Genomic DNA, 19138 nt, shown 5'->3' on the forward strand with positions numbered 1-19138 from the left:
TTTCCCATTCCACCAGCCTACATCTCATTAATGGAGGAGACAGTTACGAGATAAAAGCTTTTTTTGTGTATTAGAATTTCTTTATTTAAACGAGGTCAGTCCAACCTGACCATCAAAAAGATCTTGTAAAAATATCATTTGTTATTTCATTATTTTATACTGCAGTAGTTTTTCCATCCAGTTATGGATGTTCTGAAAACAAGTTTGCACAATTACACAGGGGAGAATTAGATTAATTGACTGGAAGAAAGACCTTTAGGAGCTATTTATCTGTTGCTATTCAAATTAAATTAGCCTACAAGATTACAAATACTGGCCCCAGCACTACTTATCTAACTGGGAAGTAGAGCTGTTTAAAGACAGCCAGACTATGAGGCATTTGGTTAGCCACTCAGGGGACATTCTGAAGTAATATGGAGTACTTCTTGATATAAATAGCACCATTTCCTGTTAATAACTTCATATATTTTTCTAATATTGTTGCTAATAAGCTTATGATATTGAAGAATGGTTTTTCTAATGTTTAAGACACTAAAAAGTTTACACTTTTAAAAAAAATGAAAAATAAAGCAGCAAAGGATTTGGGAATACTGATATTAATTCACTTTATTATAGCTGATGTTGAAAATAACTTATCAAAAGCAATTTTGTAAATCATCTGAACTTAAGATGCTAATAATCAACATTACCAGAACTAATCAAAATGAAATAAGCTTATAGGCGTGATCCAAAACCCATTACTGTCAATGGAAGATCTTTCACAGATTCCAATGTGCTTTAGATCAATCTCATGGAAGACCTAGCGAAGCTCCATTTTCAGTGAAGAGGAGTGAAAATTTTATTTCAGGGTATTTTATACAAATTGAAGTCCATTTACAGTGAACCTAACCTTCTTCAGGACAAGACCCGGAACTTTTACTCACATAAATCTCCCCTGGAAGTCAGCAAGAATATCGGTACTGCAGCATAATGCATGTAACTAAAGGTACGTCTACTTAGCAACATTATTTTGAAATACCTAGCGTTATTTTGAAATAACTTAGTCCATGTCTCCACAGCAGGCAGTTATTTCGAAATAATGTCAAAATATTGTCAAGCTGGAGGACTTCTTACTCTGACTCCTGTAACCCTCATTGTACAAGGAGTAAGGGAAGTCAGAGGAAGCGTGCTCTATTTCAAAATAAGTGCTGTGTAGATGCTCCCAATTTCAAAATATGCTATTTCTAAATAAGCTATGCAATTGACATAGCTCAATTGCATAGCTTATTCTACGTTAAGCCCTGCTATGTAGACGCATGCTACGTGACCTGCACTGCTGCACAACATGGGATTGAAGCAAGTTAGAGTCTTGCCATCGACTTCAATGAACTTTGACAGGCCACATAAGATATTCACAGAGCTGCTTTTCCTAAATAATTATAAACCCAGAGAATACAATAGCAAAATCCTTGGCCAGAACCTGCTCCCACTGAAGTTAGTATCAAGTTTGTATTGACTTCGGTGGGAGTAGAATTCAGCTCCTAACTATGTTTTTATACACAATGAAACATATGCTGTATATACATATACACAGCATTATAGAAAATGACCACAGTACCATTGACTAGATTTTCTGACTCGTTTCATTAAAAGTTGCTCAGTTTGTTCTAAATCAGTTTAGTTTTGAAGAATACAGATTTGGTTGTGTTAAGATTAAATGAATTAAAATACAGACCATAAAACAAAATACAACCATATGATTAATGGTTCTCAGCAAAATTAAAAGCAAATCTGGGCTCACCTGTTTGTTTCCATTGCTGGTCAGTCCCGTATCCCTTTTCTCTGAGAAAGTCTGCATCCTGAAATTGTTTCCAACTTTATATTTCTTTAAGTAACCACCAACCTTGATAAGCTTAGGCGAAGCTTTGTTTTTGAGAATTAAATCAGCAATTTTACAAGTTTTAAACTTCTCAGCCAAAAACCCTATAAGCTCCTGCAAACCCAGCACTATTTGTTCCATTCCATCTAATCTTTTAGTTTGCTGCTCTGCACTCTTGTTCATATCAGAAAGGGTATTAGTCATTTCTATGCACAGCCCCTTCATTTCAGAATTATTTAGCTTTTCATTTGTTCCTGTGGGTCCAGGCTCAGTTGCTTTTGCCTTTAACATCTGAATGTCTTTTTCAATGCAACACATTTCCTGGGAAACACTGTTTAGCGTCTGAAGGACATTGTCCTGCACAATCAACAACTTATCTATTTTCTGACCAAGGGAGGCAAACTTCACATCCAAGGTATTAAAACTTTCAGAGGAGCTGAGAGGTTTGCTTGCAGCAAGAGGAATTTGGGTGGTTTCCACTTCATTAGCAGGCCCTTGGTTTTGTAAAGCACACGGATCAAATATTTTGACCAAGGAGTTTACTCTGGATGTAGTAGAATTCGTCATAGTGGAGGTGGTCATTATGCTGGTTTAGTTAGGGGAACAAAATACTCTGATGGCCAATATCTGCTCAGAAAGCTCCACATCCAGTCTTCGCAGACACAAAACACGGGTTTGGCAAATCAGACTGAAGCTATTTGAAAAACATCCAAATACATTTGACTACGACAAAGTAATCAGACAGCTGAATTACTTAGAAAGGAGAATGCTCCTGTTCATTTTTTTTTACTTGTTTTAAAGTGAAATTGATATAGAGACAGACATTTGCTGAACAACCTAAATGCGCTCTGCTCAATGACGTAAGCCGGGGGAAGAGGGGAGGGAAGGACAGAACTATCTGCACTTAAATGGAATCTGACAGTTGTAAAGGCTACAAGATATCTGAGAAGCCACTATGGGTAGACACTTTGGCAGTAGTGTTACAGCTTGTCAGAAACATGCATCTACTATGCAATGTGATCTCTGTTCTGAAGAGAATACGGGGCCCTTAAGGGGAAGCTAAATTTGGGCTCTTGAAATTTTTACAGCTTAATATAAATTGTTCAGATTCAAACCTGAAGTTGTTTGAGAAATCTCTTATCAAAGGCGGCATTAAAGAGCAAGAGAGAGAGAAAAATACTATATATAAATAATACAAAAGAGAAAGTGGGAAAGACTGTCTTTCCCACTTTCTCTTTTGTATTATTTATATATAGTACTTCTTGTACACCAACACTATGGAAAGCCACAGCCTTTTTCTTTGGGCAATCACCACATCCAGTTAGACTTGCTGTACAAAGGCAATCCATAGTCTTAACAGTCTTTCCCCCCACAATCTGAGTTTTAGTTTAATCCTGTGTTTTCTCTAATGTAGTTAAATTTAACCGAATGAAGTCTCTTCCCATTTACAATGATCTTACTGAAACATTCAAAAAATGAAGTTCACTAGTTCTATTCTTTTTATTGCCTATCTGTAAATTGCTCCCTTAACACCAGTCATTATTTTACACACACAAATGCTTTCCTGAAGGACTTTCATTTTTCATAAAGTCAGTGTGAGGTCTAGAAGAAGAAAAATATGATTGGGAGTCTGGAATCCCTAGGTTCTAATCCCAGTCCAAGTATACATACTAGCTAGAAGAATTAACACAGGGCTAGGGTTCTAATCCCAGTTTAGCTACACTACTAAGGTGAAGTCAGAGAGGTTTGGAGGGCAGGACAGGGTTCTGTCCACATCAATCAACTTCCAGGATCCAGGCCTTATTCTGTGATATGGGTAACTCATTTCTCATGGGTGCCACATATGTTAAATGAGGGTGGGGAAGAATGATCACTTAAGAAAGCTTTGTACATATAACGTGCTAAGGATTTTAAACTTACCTTGTTTTCTGCCTGTAGTATTTAAAATGCTCTCTATGTTTAATTGCCTGAGTGCTCTCTGATAGACACTCACAAATAACATTTTGAAAGCTTTTCCACTGAAACCTATTTTAATTGTTTTAGAATTAACAGCTATGCAATGAAAATAATACAATGAAAATTGATTCAGAACCTTTTACTTGCTTTCAGGTTATCATAGGTTTTAAAAAAAGGTTCCAACATACATCAGCCCTCTTGTGACAGCAGCTTGTCACCTTGCCTGAAATGTGAACTGAGCCCAGGCATGACCCTGAAACTTGGCACAAAATCTTCTCTTTACACAGCAGATATTATTGAGAGATAGCAATCATAGGGTGCAGTTAACAGTACCGCCTCAGCATTGATTTAAGGGATGCAATGATTTAAAAGCAGGCAAGTGAATGGAAAAGAGAGCTTGGGGATCCCTATTTCATGGAAAGAATAATACACCAGACCTCGCTAAAAAGAATGCTGACGCAAAGAGCATCATGGAGATTCCAGCAAAGACCAGCTATGTTTTAAGACCCCAACTGTTCTTCCATTCATCTCTACTAGAACATAAACTTAACTCTCTTGACAGTTACACATCTGCAGAAGCCCCTGTTAGTTACAAAATCCAGCAGAGGTGTTCGCACCATCTGCAAAATGACCAGATTTGCAGAGCCATTCATCTCAGCTGAAATGTCTGTGCAGAGATTCACTGTTGTAACCTTGGAGCTTTTTCCTTCTGCACAAAAAGACCAATGGTTCATTATATGTCATCACCTATCCAGTCAGGATGTCTGTGGTGAACGTCTCAGTCAAAGTATATCAGTCATGAGGTTTTTCTTTAAAATGGATGTTCTTTGGCAGGAGCAGAGGAATGATTAAAAGAGGGGTCAGCTATATGGATAGTAAGTCTAAAGTCTAACCTATACACTAAGCCACATGCATTAAACATTTAAATCTCTCATAAAACTTGCCCAGGGAAATTTCATGAGAAATACATCAAAATGATCCTTTACTGAGTACTTTAATAAAATCAACTTAGTATGTATGTTTAAAAACTTAGCACAAACACACTAATAAACCAACATGTTGAACTTGAATAAATGTTAAGCTCCTGAGGGTGGGGGGTAGGGGGGACACTATTTTCATGTACAGCACTATTACGTGGATTATTATTTGTAATTCTATTACCAAAAAATAGTTTTTTCACAAGCACTTACACCTGTGTACCCTGTTAATAAAATAATAGTACCTTGCTCTGATATAGCACTTTTCATCAGCAGCTCTCAAAGTGCTTTACAAGCTCTTTCTTAATTTAGTCCTATTACTCCTAGCAATGCCAGATTTTATTATGGCACAAAATAAATTCCCTTCCTGGGCGTTTACATCCTTTGGTATCTGTAGGCTGTTCTCCTTGAACCCTGAATCTTTGCTTAGCTATTCAATGAACATATAACTCTTTCATTTTGTGCTCATAAATTAATCAACATGTTGCTAGTCTTTAGTATTTTTGTGACTCGTATCTAAACTGCAACCATTTGTTAATATCCTTCTGATAATGAGATGCCCGGGACTAAAATGCAATGCTTCGGACTGCACCAGAGCCATAGGGATGTCTACACTTGCACCCTCTTTTGAGAGAGGGATGCAAATGAAGACATTCAAAATTGCAAAAGAAGCCGGGATTTAAATATCCTGAACTTCATTTGCATATTTGCGTTATGGCGCTATTTCAAAATAGCACTATGTCGAAATAACAGACGCTGTTAAGACGTGGTTATTTCAAGAGAAAACCCGTCTCTCGAAATAACCCTTATTCCTCATAGAATGAGGTTTACCGGTTATTTTGAGAGATGCGTCTGTTATTTCAAAATAGCATTATTTCAAAATAGCACGATAACGCGAACATGCAAATGAAGCATGGGATATTTAAATCCCAGCTTCATTTGCAATTTCGAATGCCTTCGTTTGTATCCCTCTCTTGAAAGAGGACACAAATACAGGCATACCCATATAGAAAAGAGTCTCTCTGTGCTGATGGATGCCTCCTTGCTCCACAGATGCATCCCAAAATTGCAGTGACCTTTGTTGCTACCCTAAGACATTGCGCTATCAGCTCTAAGTTTCTTTCACCATTGTTGCTTTTTGGATTTCTCCTTCCCATTAAAAACTGGTAAAAAAAAGAGCTTTAAAAAGAGACAAAAATGTTACTCTTATTTGCACCTATTTTCATCCAAAGTAACCCTAATGACTGTTGTGTTCTATGCTGCAAGCAAAGAGCAGAATGTGACTCATGATCATCTTTTTTTTCTTCGATTTCCTAAACTTAGATTTAATAGTATAACATCTTTAAATGTTCTGCATTGTGAAATTTCAGTGAACATTTTTTGTTCATAAAATGTTGCACTTTGATAAATAAATGATAAAAGCATACCTGGGTCGCACTAGAAACCTGCCCATAAGAAAGCAACTGTTTCAGCTTTGGCAGTGGTTATGTTTTATGGATGTTGAAACAAAGGAACTCACCCACATGAACATCATGTAAAAAGAAACCCTTTTGCAGGTTTTGGACAATCCGCCATTTCCCATGTGTTTTATATTATAGCTCAGAATATTAACACTCAGCCACCACACCATATAGGTGACAGTATTGGCCTGAACATTGGGAGATTTTCCACATACTAACAGAAACACCTATGCTAAATAACATAGTGTTAATTAACTGTAAAAATTCACAGTATTTAATAGTCTTCAAAAAGATTTTTATTTCTTCTCTGTATTTGGTGGTCTATTGCTGCTGCGTTCTTTCAAAGGAATTTTCTGTATTAGAAGTTTACTTCCAAGATACCCTGCTTTTCCTCACATCTTTATTTCTGCACTTACACAAAAGACCTTTTATAAAGAAGTCACAGCTGCCTTTAAATTTCCATATATTGTAGAATTTTGCAGGTGAGTAGACAAGTCACCTACAGATTTTGGAAGAAATATAAAAAACTCATATGGAGTTGGGAGGGGAGCTTCTTCCTCTTTTTTTTAACAGGATAAAAATCTCTGTAATTTTCTATATTTTATTGTCCTTTCAGCAGGTGCCAACAAGCAGATGGTGTGAACAGGACAAAACAGTGATATAAAGGAAGTGGTGAATCTATATTTAGAATAAGTTCATTACCAAGTGTAACTGTGAAATGGATATACAGTTAGGGACCATTTCTGCATGAAATGGCAAAAGGAGCTGAGCATAACAAAAGATGTATGAAGGGTCTGGTTGTAACACTAGAGTTAAGATTTTATTCGTGTCTTTGAACTCACACTCCTCTCAAAGTTAGGTACTCAGTTAATTTCAATGAACATTTTGTAGCTGCTATTTTGGGGAAATTACTCCAAATGATTCAGTCTGCCACAGCCTGTCTGGTGACTGATGTATCCATTTGCTTCTAAACATTCAACATCACGTTCAAAGATGCTCCATTCCAACTCTGTTGAGGTCTGATCCAAAGCTCATTTAAGACAATGGGAGTCTTTTTGTTGAATTCAATGAGATTCTGATCAGGCTCAAAATGATTAGAAAAATACTGATATCCCAGTAAATCCTGAGAATCAACAAGAGTACCAGTCCGGAAAATGGGAAAATATCTGCCTTTTGTATTGGTAGTGTGAAGATCTCTCAGCGAGTTAGGGAACAGTTTTTTCTTAACAAGCCATTCACTTCATCTTCAGTGATTGCCCAGATTCTTGGTAGCATTATTGAGATTCCAATTTCCTGGCATTATCTTGTTTCCTTCTGAAGAACTATTCCACAGTAGGTTCCCTCCCTTCTTTCCCCACTACCCATGTCCTTTCAGTTTAGCTATTTCATATTTCCTATTCATTACAGGCCTAGACAGAGCACCTCATAAATTTATGGCTGCTGGCACCAAACATCATAAACAAGAGCTCAAGTGGAAATGTTTGAGTAGTAGAGTCTGATTCCAATTTTCTCTGGCCGTAAGCCAAGAACTGGACTGTGCTATAATTTATGAAACACTGCTGTCTCTATATTTTATCATGAATAGAACAAAATGCCTTGTCATCAATACAGAATTGTTTTACACAGTGTGTCTCCAAAGTTTCCATATCCAGCTCAGTATTTTACTGGTCTCTTTCTTTTTTTTTAAGGATTTATTTTTTCCCACCCTTCTCCAAAAAAACCCATCAGCACCTGCCACTCGTGAGATTGCAGCACGTTTATGATGAACGCATGTGCTTAGTCATCTGTTCCTACGTTCTGACAGAAATCAGTTTTGGAAGGGTGTATATTAAGAAAAATAACACAAATGCAAGTTGCTCTGGTTTACAAGCCACAGGCCACTGTGACTTCTGCCTTTCATACCTCAAAAAGAAGGAGCAGGAAAAAAAATCCCTCACTTGCATAGATAGGCATTAGCAGTTAGTTTGTGAAACTCACAGTGTAGGAAGAAAGTGCCTGATATTACTCCCATTGACTTCAAAATCAAGAGATCAAGGCTTTAGTTCACAGTTACTATTAGACAGAACCCCAGTGGAAAACATGTACCTTTTAAGGAACCAAAACAAAACAAAAAGCAAAAAACCAAAACCCCTGCACAACAGCTAAAATTTCTGAATTAATATAACACACATAATAGCTTTGGATTATAGTACTACCTATTCAGGCAGTCCCCGAGTTACGCGGATCCGACTTACGTCAGATCCGCAGTTACGAACGGGGCCCGTCTCCCTGGTCTCCAGCAGACCAGGGAGAGGAAGCAAAGCGGCGGAGCACGCGGGCAGCGGACAGCCCAGACGCGTCTGGGCTGTCCGCTGCCTGCGTGCTCCGCCGCTTTGCTCTGCTTTGCTCCCCGTCTCCCTGGTCTGCAAACCAGGGGGACGGGGAGCAAAGCGGCGGAACACGCGGGCAGCGGACAGCCCAGACGCGTCTGGGCTGTCCGCTGCCCGCGTGCTCCGCCGCTTTGCTTCCTCTCCCTGGTCTGCTGGAGACCAGGGAGACGGGCCCCGTTCGTAACTGCGGATCCAACGTAAGTCGGGGACTGCCTGAATAGGTAGTACTATAATCCAAAGCTATTATGTGTGTTATATTAATTCAGAAATTTTAGCTGTTGTGCAGGGGTTTTGGTTTTTTGCTTTTTGTTTTGTTTTGCCAGAGCAAAGCCTCATAGGCGCGGTACTCCGCCGCCGCTGCTGCTTTGCTCCCGGTGCCTCTGGTCTGCTGGGGACCGTCTCCAGCAGACCAGGGACACCTGGAGCAAAGCCGGGAGGCGGAGGGGTCCCGCGCCTCTGAGGCTTTGCCAGAGCAAAGCCTCAGAGGCGCGGCACCCCGCCACCGCTGCGGCTTTGCTCCCCGTGTCCCTGGTCTGCTGGAGGGGGGGCGCAGCTAGTGGGCCCCCCCCCCACAGCAGACCAGGGAGACGTGGAGCAAAGCTCCGGGCCTGTGGTAGAGCAGGTGGGGCGCTGCCGGTTGGTCCCGCAGCACCGCTCCTTGGCGCTACTGGACCAACCCGGCAGCACCCCAGCTGCTCTGCCCCAGGCGTCCTGATTCAGCCGCTGCTGATCAGTTTCAGCAGCGGCTGAATCAGGACACCTGGGGCAGAGCAGCTGGGGTGCTGCTGGGTTGGTCCAGTAGCGCCGAGGAGCGGCGGCGCTACTGGACCAACCCAGCAGCACCCCAGCTGCTCTGCCCCAGGCATCCCCAAGTCAGCCGCTGCTGAAACTGACCAGTGGCTGACTACAGGAAGCCCCTGCCCCGGGCTTCCTGGAATCAGCCGCTGATCAGTTTCAGCAGCAGCTGACTTGGGGATGCCTGGGGTTCTCAAGTTGAATCTGTATGTAAGTCAGAACTGGCGTCCAGATTCAGCCGCTGTTGAAACTGATCTGGACGCCAGTTCCGACTTACATACAGATTCAACTTAAGAACAAACCTACAGTCCCTATCTTGTACGTAACCCGGGGACTGCCTGTAGTATACATTTAGGTACATATACACATACGTATATTACTATTTGCTAGAGTAGGTAAAAAATTACCAAATAGACATTTTTAATGAAAAAAATGAAAATTTGATTTATATTTTAAGGATTTATACTAAGCCCTTCAAAGTCCTGCTCTCATGTACAACTCTATGCTCAGTTTTTGCTGACTTCCCCATACTATTTCCAAACCTTCCATTTTACTGCTCTTTTATCGTCAGTTCTGTGTCTTTTATCATGCTGCCCTATATTCCTGGAAGAGAATTCCTCTTCTCTATTTCAAATCCAATTCTTTCAGCAATCCCTATGACCTCTTTCCTTCCAACTCTTATCCTGTATCTTCATTTGTGTTTTGTTCATTTTGTGACGCCTCAGTTACAAACTACTAAGGACAGCAAATGTACCTTAATCTACCTTTGTAAAGTGCTGTATAAATTCACCAGGCTATATAAATAACTTATATAAATAATCAAAAATATTAGAATAAATATTATAATTAAAAGGCCTTACAGAAGTAGGTAGTCTTGTTTTTATCTTTACATCTTCTAATAAAGAAAGTAATCTACATCGTGGAGTTTTGGGGGTTGCTTTTTAAGTAGAGAAATTATATTCACATCTATAACATTCGAAGCCCTCCATGTGCTACTTGCCTAATTTATGTCTCTGGCATTTTTCCTCAGTCACAAATTTTGTAAGTAATTTACAAAGAAAGCTGTCTCCTTTTACCCTTATGCAAAAGAAAGACATTTCTGAAAAAAGCTCTTCATGCTTTACTGAATTAGTTACAGAGAACTCTAGGGTCTCAAATGAGAAATACATTTGAGCTTTTAGGCACAAGAGATCCACTATCCAAAAATATAGATTTGTATATGCTGGAGCAGCAGCAGGAAATATATACAATAGTGTCATAAAGATAGATTTGGTTAAAACATGTCTGCTCTTGCTCTAATATATGGCAATGGCTCTCTGAACAATATAAACTTACAGAAATTGAAAAACTAGAAAGAAAGCATGAAAGCCATGAAGCAGATTCAGAAAATCATGCTGTTTCCTGAAAGTTCACAGATATAGTCTGTTCACAGATATCATCGCCCCCCCTCCCAATCAAATAGCAACTTGATCAACATAGATCAAAGAGTTATTTATCCACATCTACTCATTTCAAAGATCAACAATTATGTGAAGTATCTCAGTGCAAGAAGTTGAAATAATCAAATGACTAAAAGTTAGGGACATGCTGAGTCATAAGTGATATATGTTTATGGATCCCATGGGATCCACCCTAAAAGCGCATCTGGAACTCTACTTAGGGTCAGAAAAGGAAACTGCCTCACACGAGTTAGGAGCATATAGCTAGAAAATTTTGGCCCTGACCTTCAGAGGTATGACTAGGGAATTTACAGCCCCATAGAACAACCTGCATACAACTTTTTTATTACCTGTTAATTATGAATTTTGACCTCCCTTTCTCTCTTCATAATTATCTTACAGATGCCCCTAGTGATAAATCACAAAAGTAAGGCTACGTCTAGATTGGCATGATTTTCTGCAAATGCTTTTAACGGAAAAGTTTTCCGTTAAAAGCATTGCGGAAAAGAGCATCTAGATTGGCACAGACGCTTTTCCGCAAAAGCACTTTTTGCGGAAAAGTGTCCGTGCCTATCTAGATGCGCTTTTCCGCAAAAAAGCCCCGATCGCCATTTTCGCGATCAGGGCTTTTTTGCGCAAAACAAATCTGAGGTGTCTACACTGGCCCTTTTGCGCAAAAGCTTTGCGCAAGAGAACTTTTGCCCGAACAGGAGCAGCATAGTATTTCCGCAAGAAGCAGTGTTCACTTGCTTTTGCGGAAAAACTTGCCAGACTAGACACAGCCCCTATGCCTGAAACAAATTAAAAGGGGAGCATCATTGGAGTGCTCTAATGAATTTTTAAAAACCACCTGATAACTGGAGGATGAATCGTGTCAGACAGTCGCAGTACATAGAAACAGTGTCTTCAAAACTGACTTGATTTCCCCAAAACATTAAGTTTTTATTAACTCGTCATTTTCAAAGGGAAAAAAATACATCTCTATCTACTATATATTTGAGAGAGTTTGTGCATCTGTCCATCTGTCTTTGATTCTGTTTGTTCGTGAACTCCTAAACACTAAGATCGAGGATCACCAAATTTGGTATGCAAGCTTCCTCTTATCATAGCTTAAAATAAGGTACAGGTCTGGTTGTGTCAGGACAATGGGTTGTGCCTAGAATTCTCATAAAATGGAAAGGGAGGTTTCTGGTAGATGAGACAGTTATACTATAAAATTACCACAGGAGCAGAAAGGGGCCAGAGATGGGGACCAGGGCAGCTATAACCTCATTGGGCCAGCAGGGGACAGAGGCAGAGAATGGGACAGCTTTCTGCTATACATTTCAGAAAGTTTGTTTGTGTGTCTGTCTGTCCCCCAGCCAGGGAACATACACCCCTCTCCCAGCTGTGTCCGCTGTAGCTGCAGCAGCCATAGAGAGACACTTCTCACCTGGCCCCAAGCTGCTGCAGTGAGAAGGCTAAGGTTATCCTCTCTCCCCAGGGTAGCCTGCACACTGAATCCCTCATTCCCATCCCCATCCCAGAGCAATGATTTAAATGAAGAGATACAAAGCTTGAGTTAAGGACCCAAGCAACACCGGGTAAATCTTCTAGTAAGACATATTGGGGTCCTTCCTTAAAGGCGATACTTACATTCAGCTTCTGAATCCCTCCAAAAGCTTTTAGAAGATAACATTTTACAATAAGCGGCTTCCCATAATGTGCACCTGTCTCGAGAAAATGTTTGGCTCTTGTAATGGAAGATGCTGACAAAGATATTCTAAGAATATAATCTTGTATGGCCTAATCCTACAAACATAACTCATATGGAATAACATTTACTTAGGTGAGTTCCACTGCAGTCATATATGGAAAAGTATTTGCACAAGAGAGTGTCTACACTGGCATGTGCTTTTGCGCAAAAGCATCCGTGCCAGTGTAGACGCTCTCTTGTGCAAGAAATCTCCGATGGCCATTTTAGCTCTACACTGGACTCTTGCGCAAGAATACTTGTACAAGAGGGCTTATCCCTGAGTGGGAGCATCAGAGTATTTGCGCAAGAAGCACTGATTTTGTACTTTACAACGTCAGTGTTCTTGCGCAAATACTCGTGGCCAGTGTAGACAGGCGGCAAGATTTTGCCAATGTAGACACATCCATACTGAATAGTATTTATTCAATTCAAGTAGAATTAACTGACACTACACGTCCTACTGCAATAAATGGAACTCTTGTGAGACGAAATGCTGCGAAGTTTGAGTAAGGATTGTAACATCAGCAGTCTTATGCACAGAAATAATCTAAGGTCTGATACTAAGCCATAAATGGCAAAGTCAGTGACTTCTTTATTGCAAGTTAGCTTCCATTAATGATGTCCCCAGCCGCTCGAGATGTCAGACCTCATCTGAAGATAATAGCCCCTGGGTTTTTTTTCAGCCATTAAAAAAAAAGAGAGAATTTCTCAATGCTGAGAATATAGTGTGATAAATTACCCACTAATAGCCCAGAACTCTGTTTCCAGGAAGCCAGTTTAAAGGAAAATTCCTGACTTTCTGGGTCTAAAGCCAGAGGTGCCATGGCTCTGAAGTGAAGAAATGAAAGCAGCACTGTCTCCAGGTGCACTAGTGTTGTACCTCATTTCATCTGGTAGGGAAACTGGTTAAAATCTTTGGTTGCCTTCCAAAACTTTTCTGGCAGTTAGCATCCTGTATGAAAAATTTATAAACCACAAAAGGCCTTTTCTTACAAAAAAAAAAAGTTAATGCAGGATGGATAGCCTGTAGAGACTTAAAAAGGACTGTCATCAGAAGTGGTTATATGGAAAATGGAATGTAAGAAACTCCTTTCACTCCCTCAGAACACTCTAAAAACACAGTGAATGTGATTTCAGTGAGATGGGAAACTGCATACATGAAAGTTTCATTAAAACAGCTGTGGAGAAGAGTTCCAAAACTGCCACTTAGCCTTTTGGGATTTTGCCACTTTCACAAAGGAACCTAGCAACTCTTCTAAAAGAAATATATTGATGAATATCAATATTGAGTTTTTTCATTCATTTTCAAAATGTCTCCACTCTCCAGTCCATAACTGGGCAGCCAAGGTCAGATTTTATGGACATTGTGTGATGACCTTTAATACCACAGGCAGTCAAAACATGTGAGGGAGAGACAGAGGTAGGCAGAACCTCAGTCTATTTCAGGCTATCAATCTGTCTCCAGCTGGCTTTATAAAACAGTTAATTTTGCACACACTGGAAACTCCTCCAGTATCTTCTATAGCTGTGAAAATACTATAGAAAAAGAATACCTATGCTATGCCACTAGAGGAAACTAGTGCTCTTCTACTAAACTCTGTATTAGTTTTTTTTTCATTTGGAATAGAACCTTCTCTGCTTGTTGCAGAATTCATGGCTATAGGGATGAGGACGCAGGGTGAAGCTAATAAAAAAGCAATTATCTGGTGTTAATTAAAATAGTTCTTTACCATGAGGATATGTCTACTCAGCAACATTAAATTGAAATAACTAATGTTATTTCAAAATAACTTAGTCCGCATCTACACAGCAGGCAGTTATTTCAAAATAATGTCAAAATATTGTCAAGCTGGAGGACTTCTTATTCTGACTCCTGTAGCCCTCATTGTATGAGGAATAAGGGAATTTGGAGGAAGAGTGCTCTATTTTGAAATAAATGCTGTGTAGACATTCTCAATTTCGAAATAAGCTACGCAATTGACAATTTGTGTAGCTTATTTTGAGTTAAGCCCTGCTGTGTTGATGCTCCCTGAATGTGTTTGCCTATGTAGTCATATCATATTAAGGCACTGTGGTGATTCACCCACATTTCAATTTTTGTGTGTGGGACCACAAATGGGGATGCATTAATCCTGTTTGTATACAAGTGGCTTGTTAAGTTACAGAAAGGAGCAATAGTGATACAAATACCTTTATATCCATATTTCTGCAACCACAGAAGAGGGTTGCACCAACTTAACCAAATAATTTTTTCTAACAACTTGATTAAATCAATGCAAAACAGTGTGTGCTGCCTAATTACCATATCTCACCACTTCTTTATGTAGAAATCTAGTGCCAAGGAACTGCAAGACATAGCACATTTGCATGTAACATAGAGATGGCTCTACCAAATTCATGTCCATAAAAAACACATCACGGACCATGAAATCTGGTTGTTTGCTTGCTTTTGCCTATATTATACTGATTTCATAGGGGAGACCTACATTTCTCAAATTGGGTGTCATCACCCAAAAGGGAGCTGCAGGGTATCACAAGGTTATTTTAGGAGGGAGGGCTGCAGTATTGCCACCCTTAGTTCTACATTGCCTTTAGAGCTGGACAGCCAGAGAGCAGCAGCTGTTGGCCAGACACCCAGCACTGCAGGCAGTGCCCTGCCCTCAGCAACGCAGAAGTAAGAATGGGAATACCATGCCATGTCACCTTTACTTCTGCACTGCAGCAATCAGAGCTGGGCGGCTGGAGAGTAGTGGCTGCTCACTAAGGGCACAGCTCTTCAAGTTGGTATATATTTGTTATTTTAATAAAGCATAACCTGTCTCTGAAGGAGTAGATTTATTCAGTGGGAAGAGAAGTGGTGTGCACTGCATTATAATGTCCTCAAATGCAGGATTTTACATCAAATATTTGAATGTGTTTGTGTTCCCTTTTATTTGTTTTTTTCTCTCTGTCATTACAGGTACTTGGTTCTGGTCAATTCCAAATAATGGTATTTATGGGAGTGAGGTAGGGGCTTGCAGAAGCCCTCTTTCTCAATTGTATGCTCAAATATATTCTTACTTGGTTGGACTTTGGGGTGGTACTTTGGGACAGAAACTCCATTTACATTTGCTTCTCCTTTAGTCCCTGTTATCTTTCATACAGTGCATCCCATCAACACAAGATGATGGTACTTAATAATTTGTCAAGTTTGAGACGCATCACAACAAGATTGCAAATGTTATCTACCCCAAAAAGCCCCACTCCAAGGACACATGGGAAATGACCAATGTCACCAGCTTCCTTTAGAATAATCAAAACTAGTGGCGTTTCTTGAATTCCTAATGGAGACTCTGAGCTAACTTGTGAGGTCCTGGAGAAGACCTGCTGTGTTCAACAACTTGGAACAATATTGTAGTACTTCAATTGGTCTGAGAAAAATGGGAGGAAAATGTCCTGTTGCTACTCCATGTCATTTAAGGTTGCTTGTCCTCCTGAGAGCATCTTTGAGTTAATAAAGGTTCCTAGTAAAACCACTTCTGCTATTTCATTCTGGGGGCCTAACAGTCAAGTAAATGAGGAATCAGGGAAGTGGCAGGGAAGGAAATGGCAGTGGTTAGTAAAAAGAGCTTTAGCAAAAAAATATTTGGTGCGATGTTCAAAAGCACATAACTGATTCCAGGGTGCAGGTTGTTTTTGAAATCCCACCTCTTCGCATTCATTATGCCAGATTAATTATTTATAACAACTAGTTAGAGGAAGGGGTGTACAGTGCTCAAATTAGTGAGATTGCTAGATTACACATGGAAGGCAAAATTTAAATGCAAATCTTAAGGAATCTACTTTCTGATAACTTTCAACATTACCATCAACTTAAGTTACCCTAGAAGAAGCTGGTATCTAAACAGTCACACATTCATAATTCCCAAATTATATCATAATTATTTTCTCCGAATAATTTGTATTTTGGAACTAATAGTGGATTCTGTTCCCCACATCTTAAAGTGTTTTGTAAGCCTGATTTCCTGCCAAGCTAAATCAAGTTTCAGAGTAGCAATTTCTCTGCTTCCTTTAAAACAGTGGTGGGGAGCCTTTTTTTAGGATCAGGGACTACTGACCTACAGAAAAATCAGTTGGGGGCCACATACAAGTGAGAAACAAACAAAAAAAACACCCAAGCCCTCACTGTCATGGCCCCGACTAAGAAGGAGAAAAACACTCCCCACATTCCTCTCGCACACCAGAGCCTAGAGGAGCCCAGGCTAGCAGATTTTGTGTTTTCCACGCCATAAGGAAATGGCAGGGGAGGGGGGCTGGAGAGCCAGCACAGGCTCCCCAATGCTGGGGATGCGGGCAAGCCTCCGGGGCTGGATCCAGGCAAACCAGGGGCCACAATTGGTCCCCAAGCTTTAGAATCCCCACCCCTACTTAAAACACCTTAGACTAGAATGGTAAGACTTGGGTGCTTCAAGTTAGACAACAAAATAAATATTTAGGCTCCTAAATAAAAATGATCTGATTTTCAGAGGTGAGGTCCTATGTAATACAATGGCAGCAGCATTTCTTCAGGCATGGAAAGAAAAATATAAACTCTCCACATTCTGTATATCTTATTTTAATTAATAGTAAAGTACCTATTTGCCTGCTTCAAATACATAAAGTACCAACATTTTTCAGTCAATGCAAAACAGTGCACACACTGTCCAATATGAATTGTACTAGCAGACTAAATCTTAAAAAATAGTGACACTTTCCATTATAAAACTCTCTTTTCAGTCACCTGTAACTTTACCAGAACGTTAAATGTTCAGTTTGAAGTCCCCCTTACTGGCTATCTGCCTCTGATTGAAGTTTCAACTAAAAAGGCTCATTCATTTCTGATAAAAAGTCTTGATAAAAATGCGTTCTTAACAAAAATTCTTACCAGGGTATCATTGAGATGCTCTAGCATCTCTGTGATATGGAGCAAGAACTTAGAATGTGGAGGGGTATCACTGTTATGCCATTTTCATAAGAAAAATCATGTACATTTGGGCAAGTTACAAGCCTCTGAAAATCAGTTTCCATATGCCCAGGGCACTTGTTACAGTTCAGCAGATAAATTTTTGAATATTCCATCAGCACAGAGCATGCTCCATCCCAGGACAACAGGCTGTGCAGGACTTTTTCCACAATTTGCTCTTCTCAATTGTCAGGGATAGCTGTGGCACCAGGCACAAAAGAACAGAAGACTGTCTCTTCTTCTTCTTTGTTTTTTATTATGATGCCTACGCACCCTGGGAGAAGGAGGAAACAGCGTGCCTGGAATGCAGAGGATTGAGGAATTGGTTTGGGGGATGTGCATTAAAGAAGGCATTGGGCCACACAGTGAATGGTGAGGATGCTGTGGAAAAATATATTATCACTAAATTAATGTCTGTCTCATTATAAGCAAAAAGAGGTGATTTAATTGCACAGGCAATTTTAATTCTGGCACAGGCAACCTTAGTTCCTTTTGAGGACTTGGCAACCTTCATTTCTAATGTAGGTTTTTGTGTGTCATTTATTATTTAATTGCTACATTTGTGTTTTGCATGAAAAGGAGACTTTTTTTATGATGTGCATGGTAGTGAAACAATTTCTCAAGACGGTGTTTAGGGCATCAACCAGATGTGTTTTCAAATGGAATACCTGCTTCACATATACAAGTCAAATCTAGTCAGCATAAAACCTTTTTATTAAATCATACATTGATATTCATTGCAACTGGAAGAGCAGTTAAGGTAAAATTGTTTGAGAGGGCAACTGTATATATGAAATTTAACTTAATCAAGTCAGGAGAGTAACAGGAAGAAATTAACTATATTGGTATGTTTTTACTTAAGAACAGTTATGTCAATGCACAGTAGTTTACAGAAACCATGCTTCAGATAAGATCTTTTGAAAAATTGCCCCATTGTCGAAAAAACCCACGTCTAAACTGCGGTTTCACTTTCAACATGGCGCTTGTTCGAAACAGCGCCATGACGTGATTTTGCAAATGAAGCGTGGGATATTTAAATCCCCACTTCATTTGCACTTTAAAAGTGCTTCAGTTACATCCCTCTGCCAACAAAGGGCTGTAGTTTAGATGTAGGCTGAGTTAGGGATACAGTCATATATACATAAAAAGAAATAGAAGTCCACGAGTGGTGGCTCCTGGTTAAGCCACTGGGAAGAAAAACTGGGGCACCACTAAGCCCTTCCTTAAGATATGATGGAGAGATGTAACTATGTCATGCAGCAGGTAATATCTGCTATATTTTGCAATGCAGGTCTTGGACCTCCTCCTTCAGTAAAGCATTCGGTCATGTTCAAATGCGTGTATTTATTTCCAAATATTTTTAATTTGAATTATTTTTATTTTTTCTACGGTGCCCTATATTTTGTATTTGTTTAAGAGAACTGACATTTACTGTGGAGATTAATGAACCTGAAAACTCTCTAAACAGAACAGAGGCTGAGTTAGGAGTGAAGCAGCAAGAGCAAAATGGGTTGGGATTCCACTTCCTAAAAGTGCTCTGAGACAGTTGTTGGCGGAGGTGAATTTGA

General features: G+C 39.7%; 1 protein-coding gene across 3 annotated transcripts in view; it reads right to left on the bottom strand.

Annotated features, from left to right (window-relative positions):
* MYLK4 (myosin light chain kinase family member 4) overlaps positions 1-19138 on the bottom strand; it is a 134343-nt gene that overhangs the window by 41319 nt on the left and 73886 nt on the right. Inside the window, exon 1 of one of the 3 annotated variants that reach the window (XM_025180953.2) lies at positions 1781-2998. The exons of the other annotated variants lie outside the window; for them this stretch is intronic. Within the exon in view, the coding sequence (XP_025036738.2) occupies positions 1781-2440 (660 nt within the window). The 5' untranslated portion in view covers positions 2441-2998. Of the gene's footprint in view, positions 1-1780; positions 2999-19138 lie in introns of those variants that run through there. 3 annotated transcript variants of the gene reach the window in all.

Source organism: Pelodiscus sinensis, chromosome 2 (genome assembly GCF_049634645.1).
Source record: "Pelodiscus sinensis isolate JC-2024 chromosome 2, ASM4963464v1, whole genome shotgun sequence".
NCBI classification, from domain to species: Eukaryota; Metazoa; Chordata; order Testudines; family Trionychidae; genus Pelodiscus; species Pelodiscus sinensis.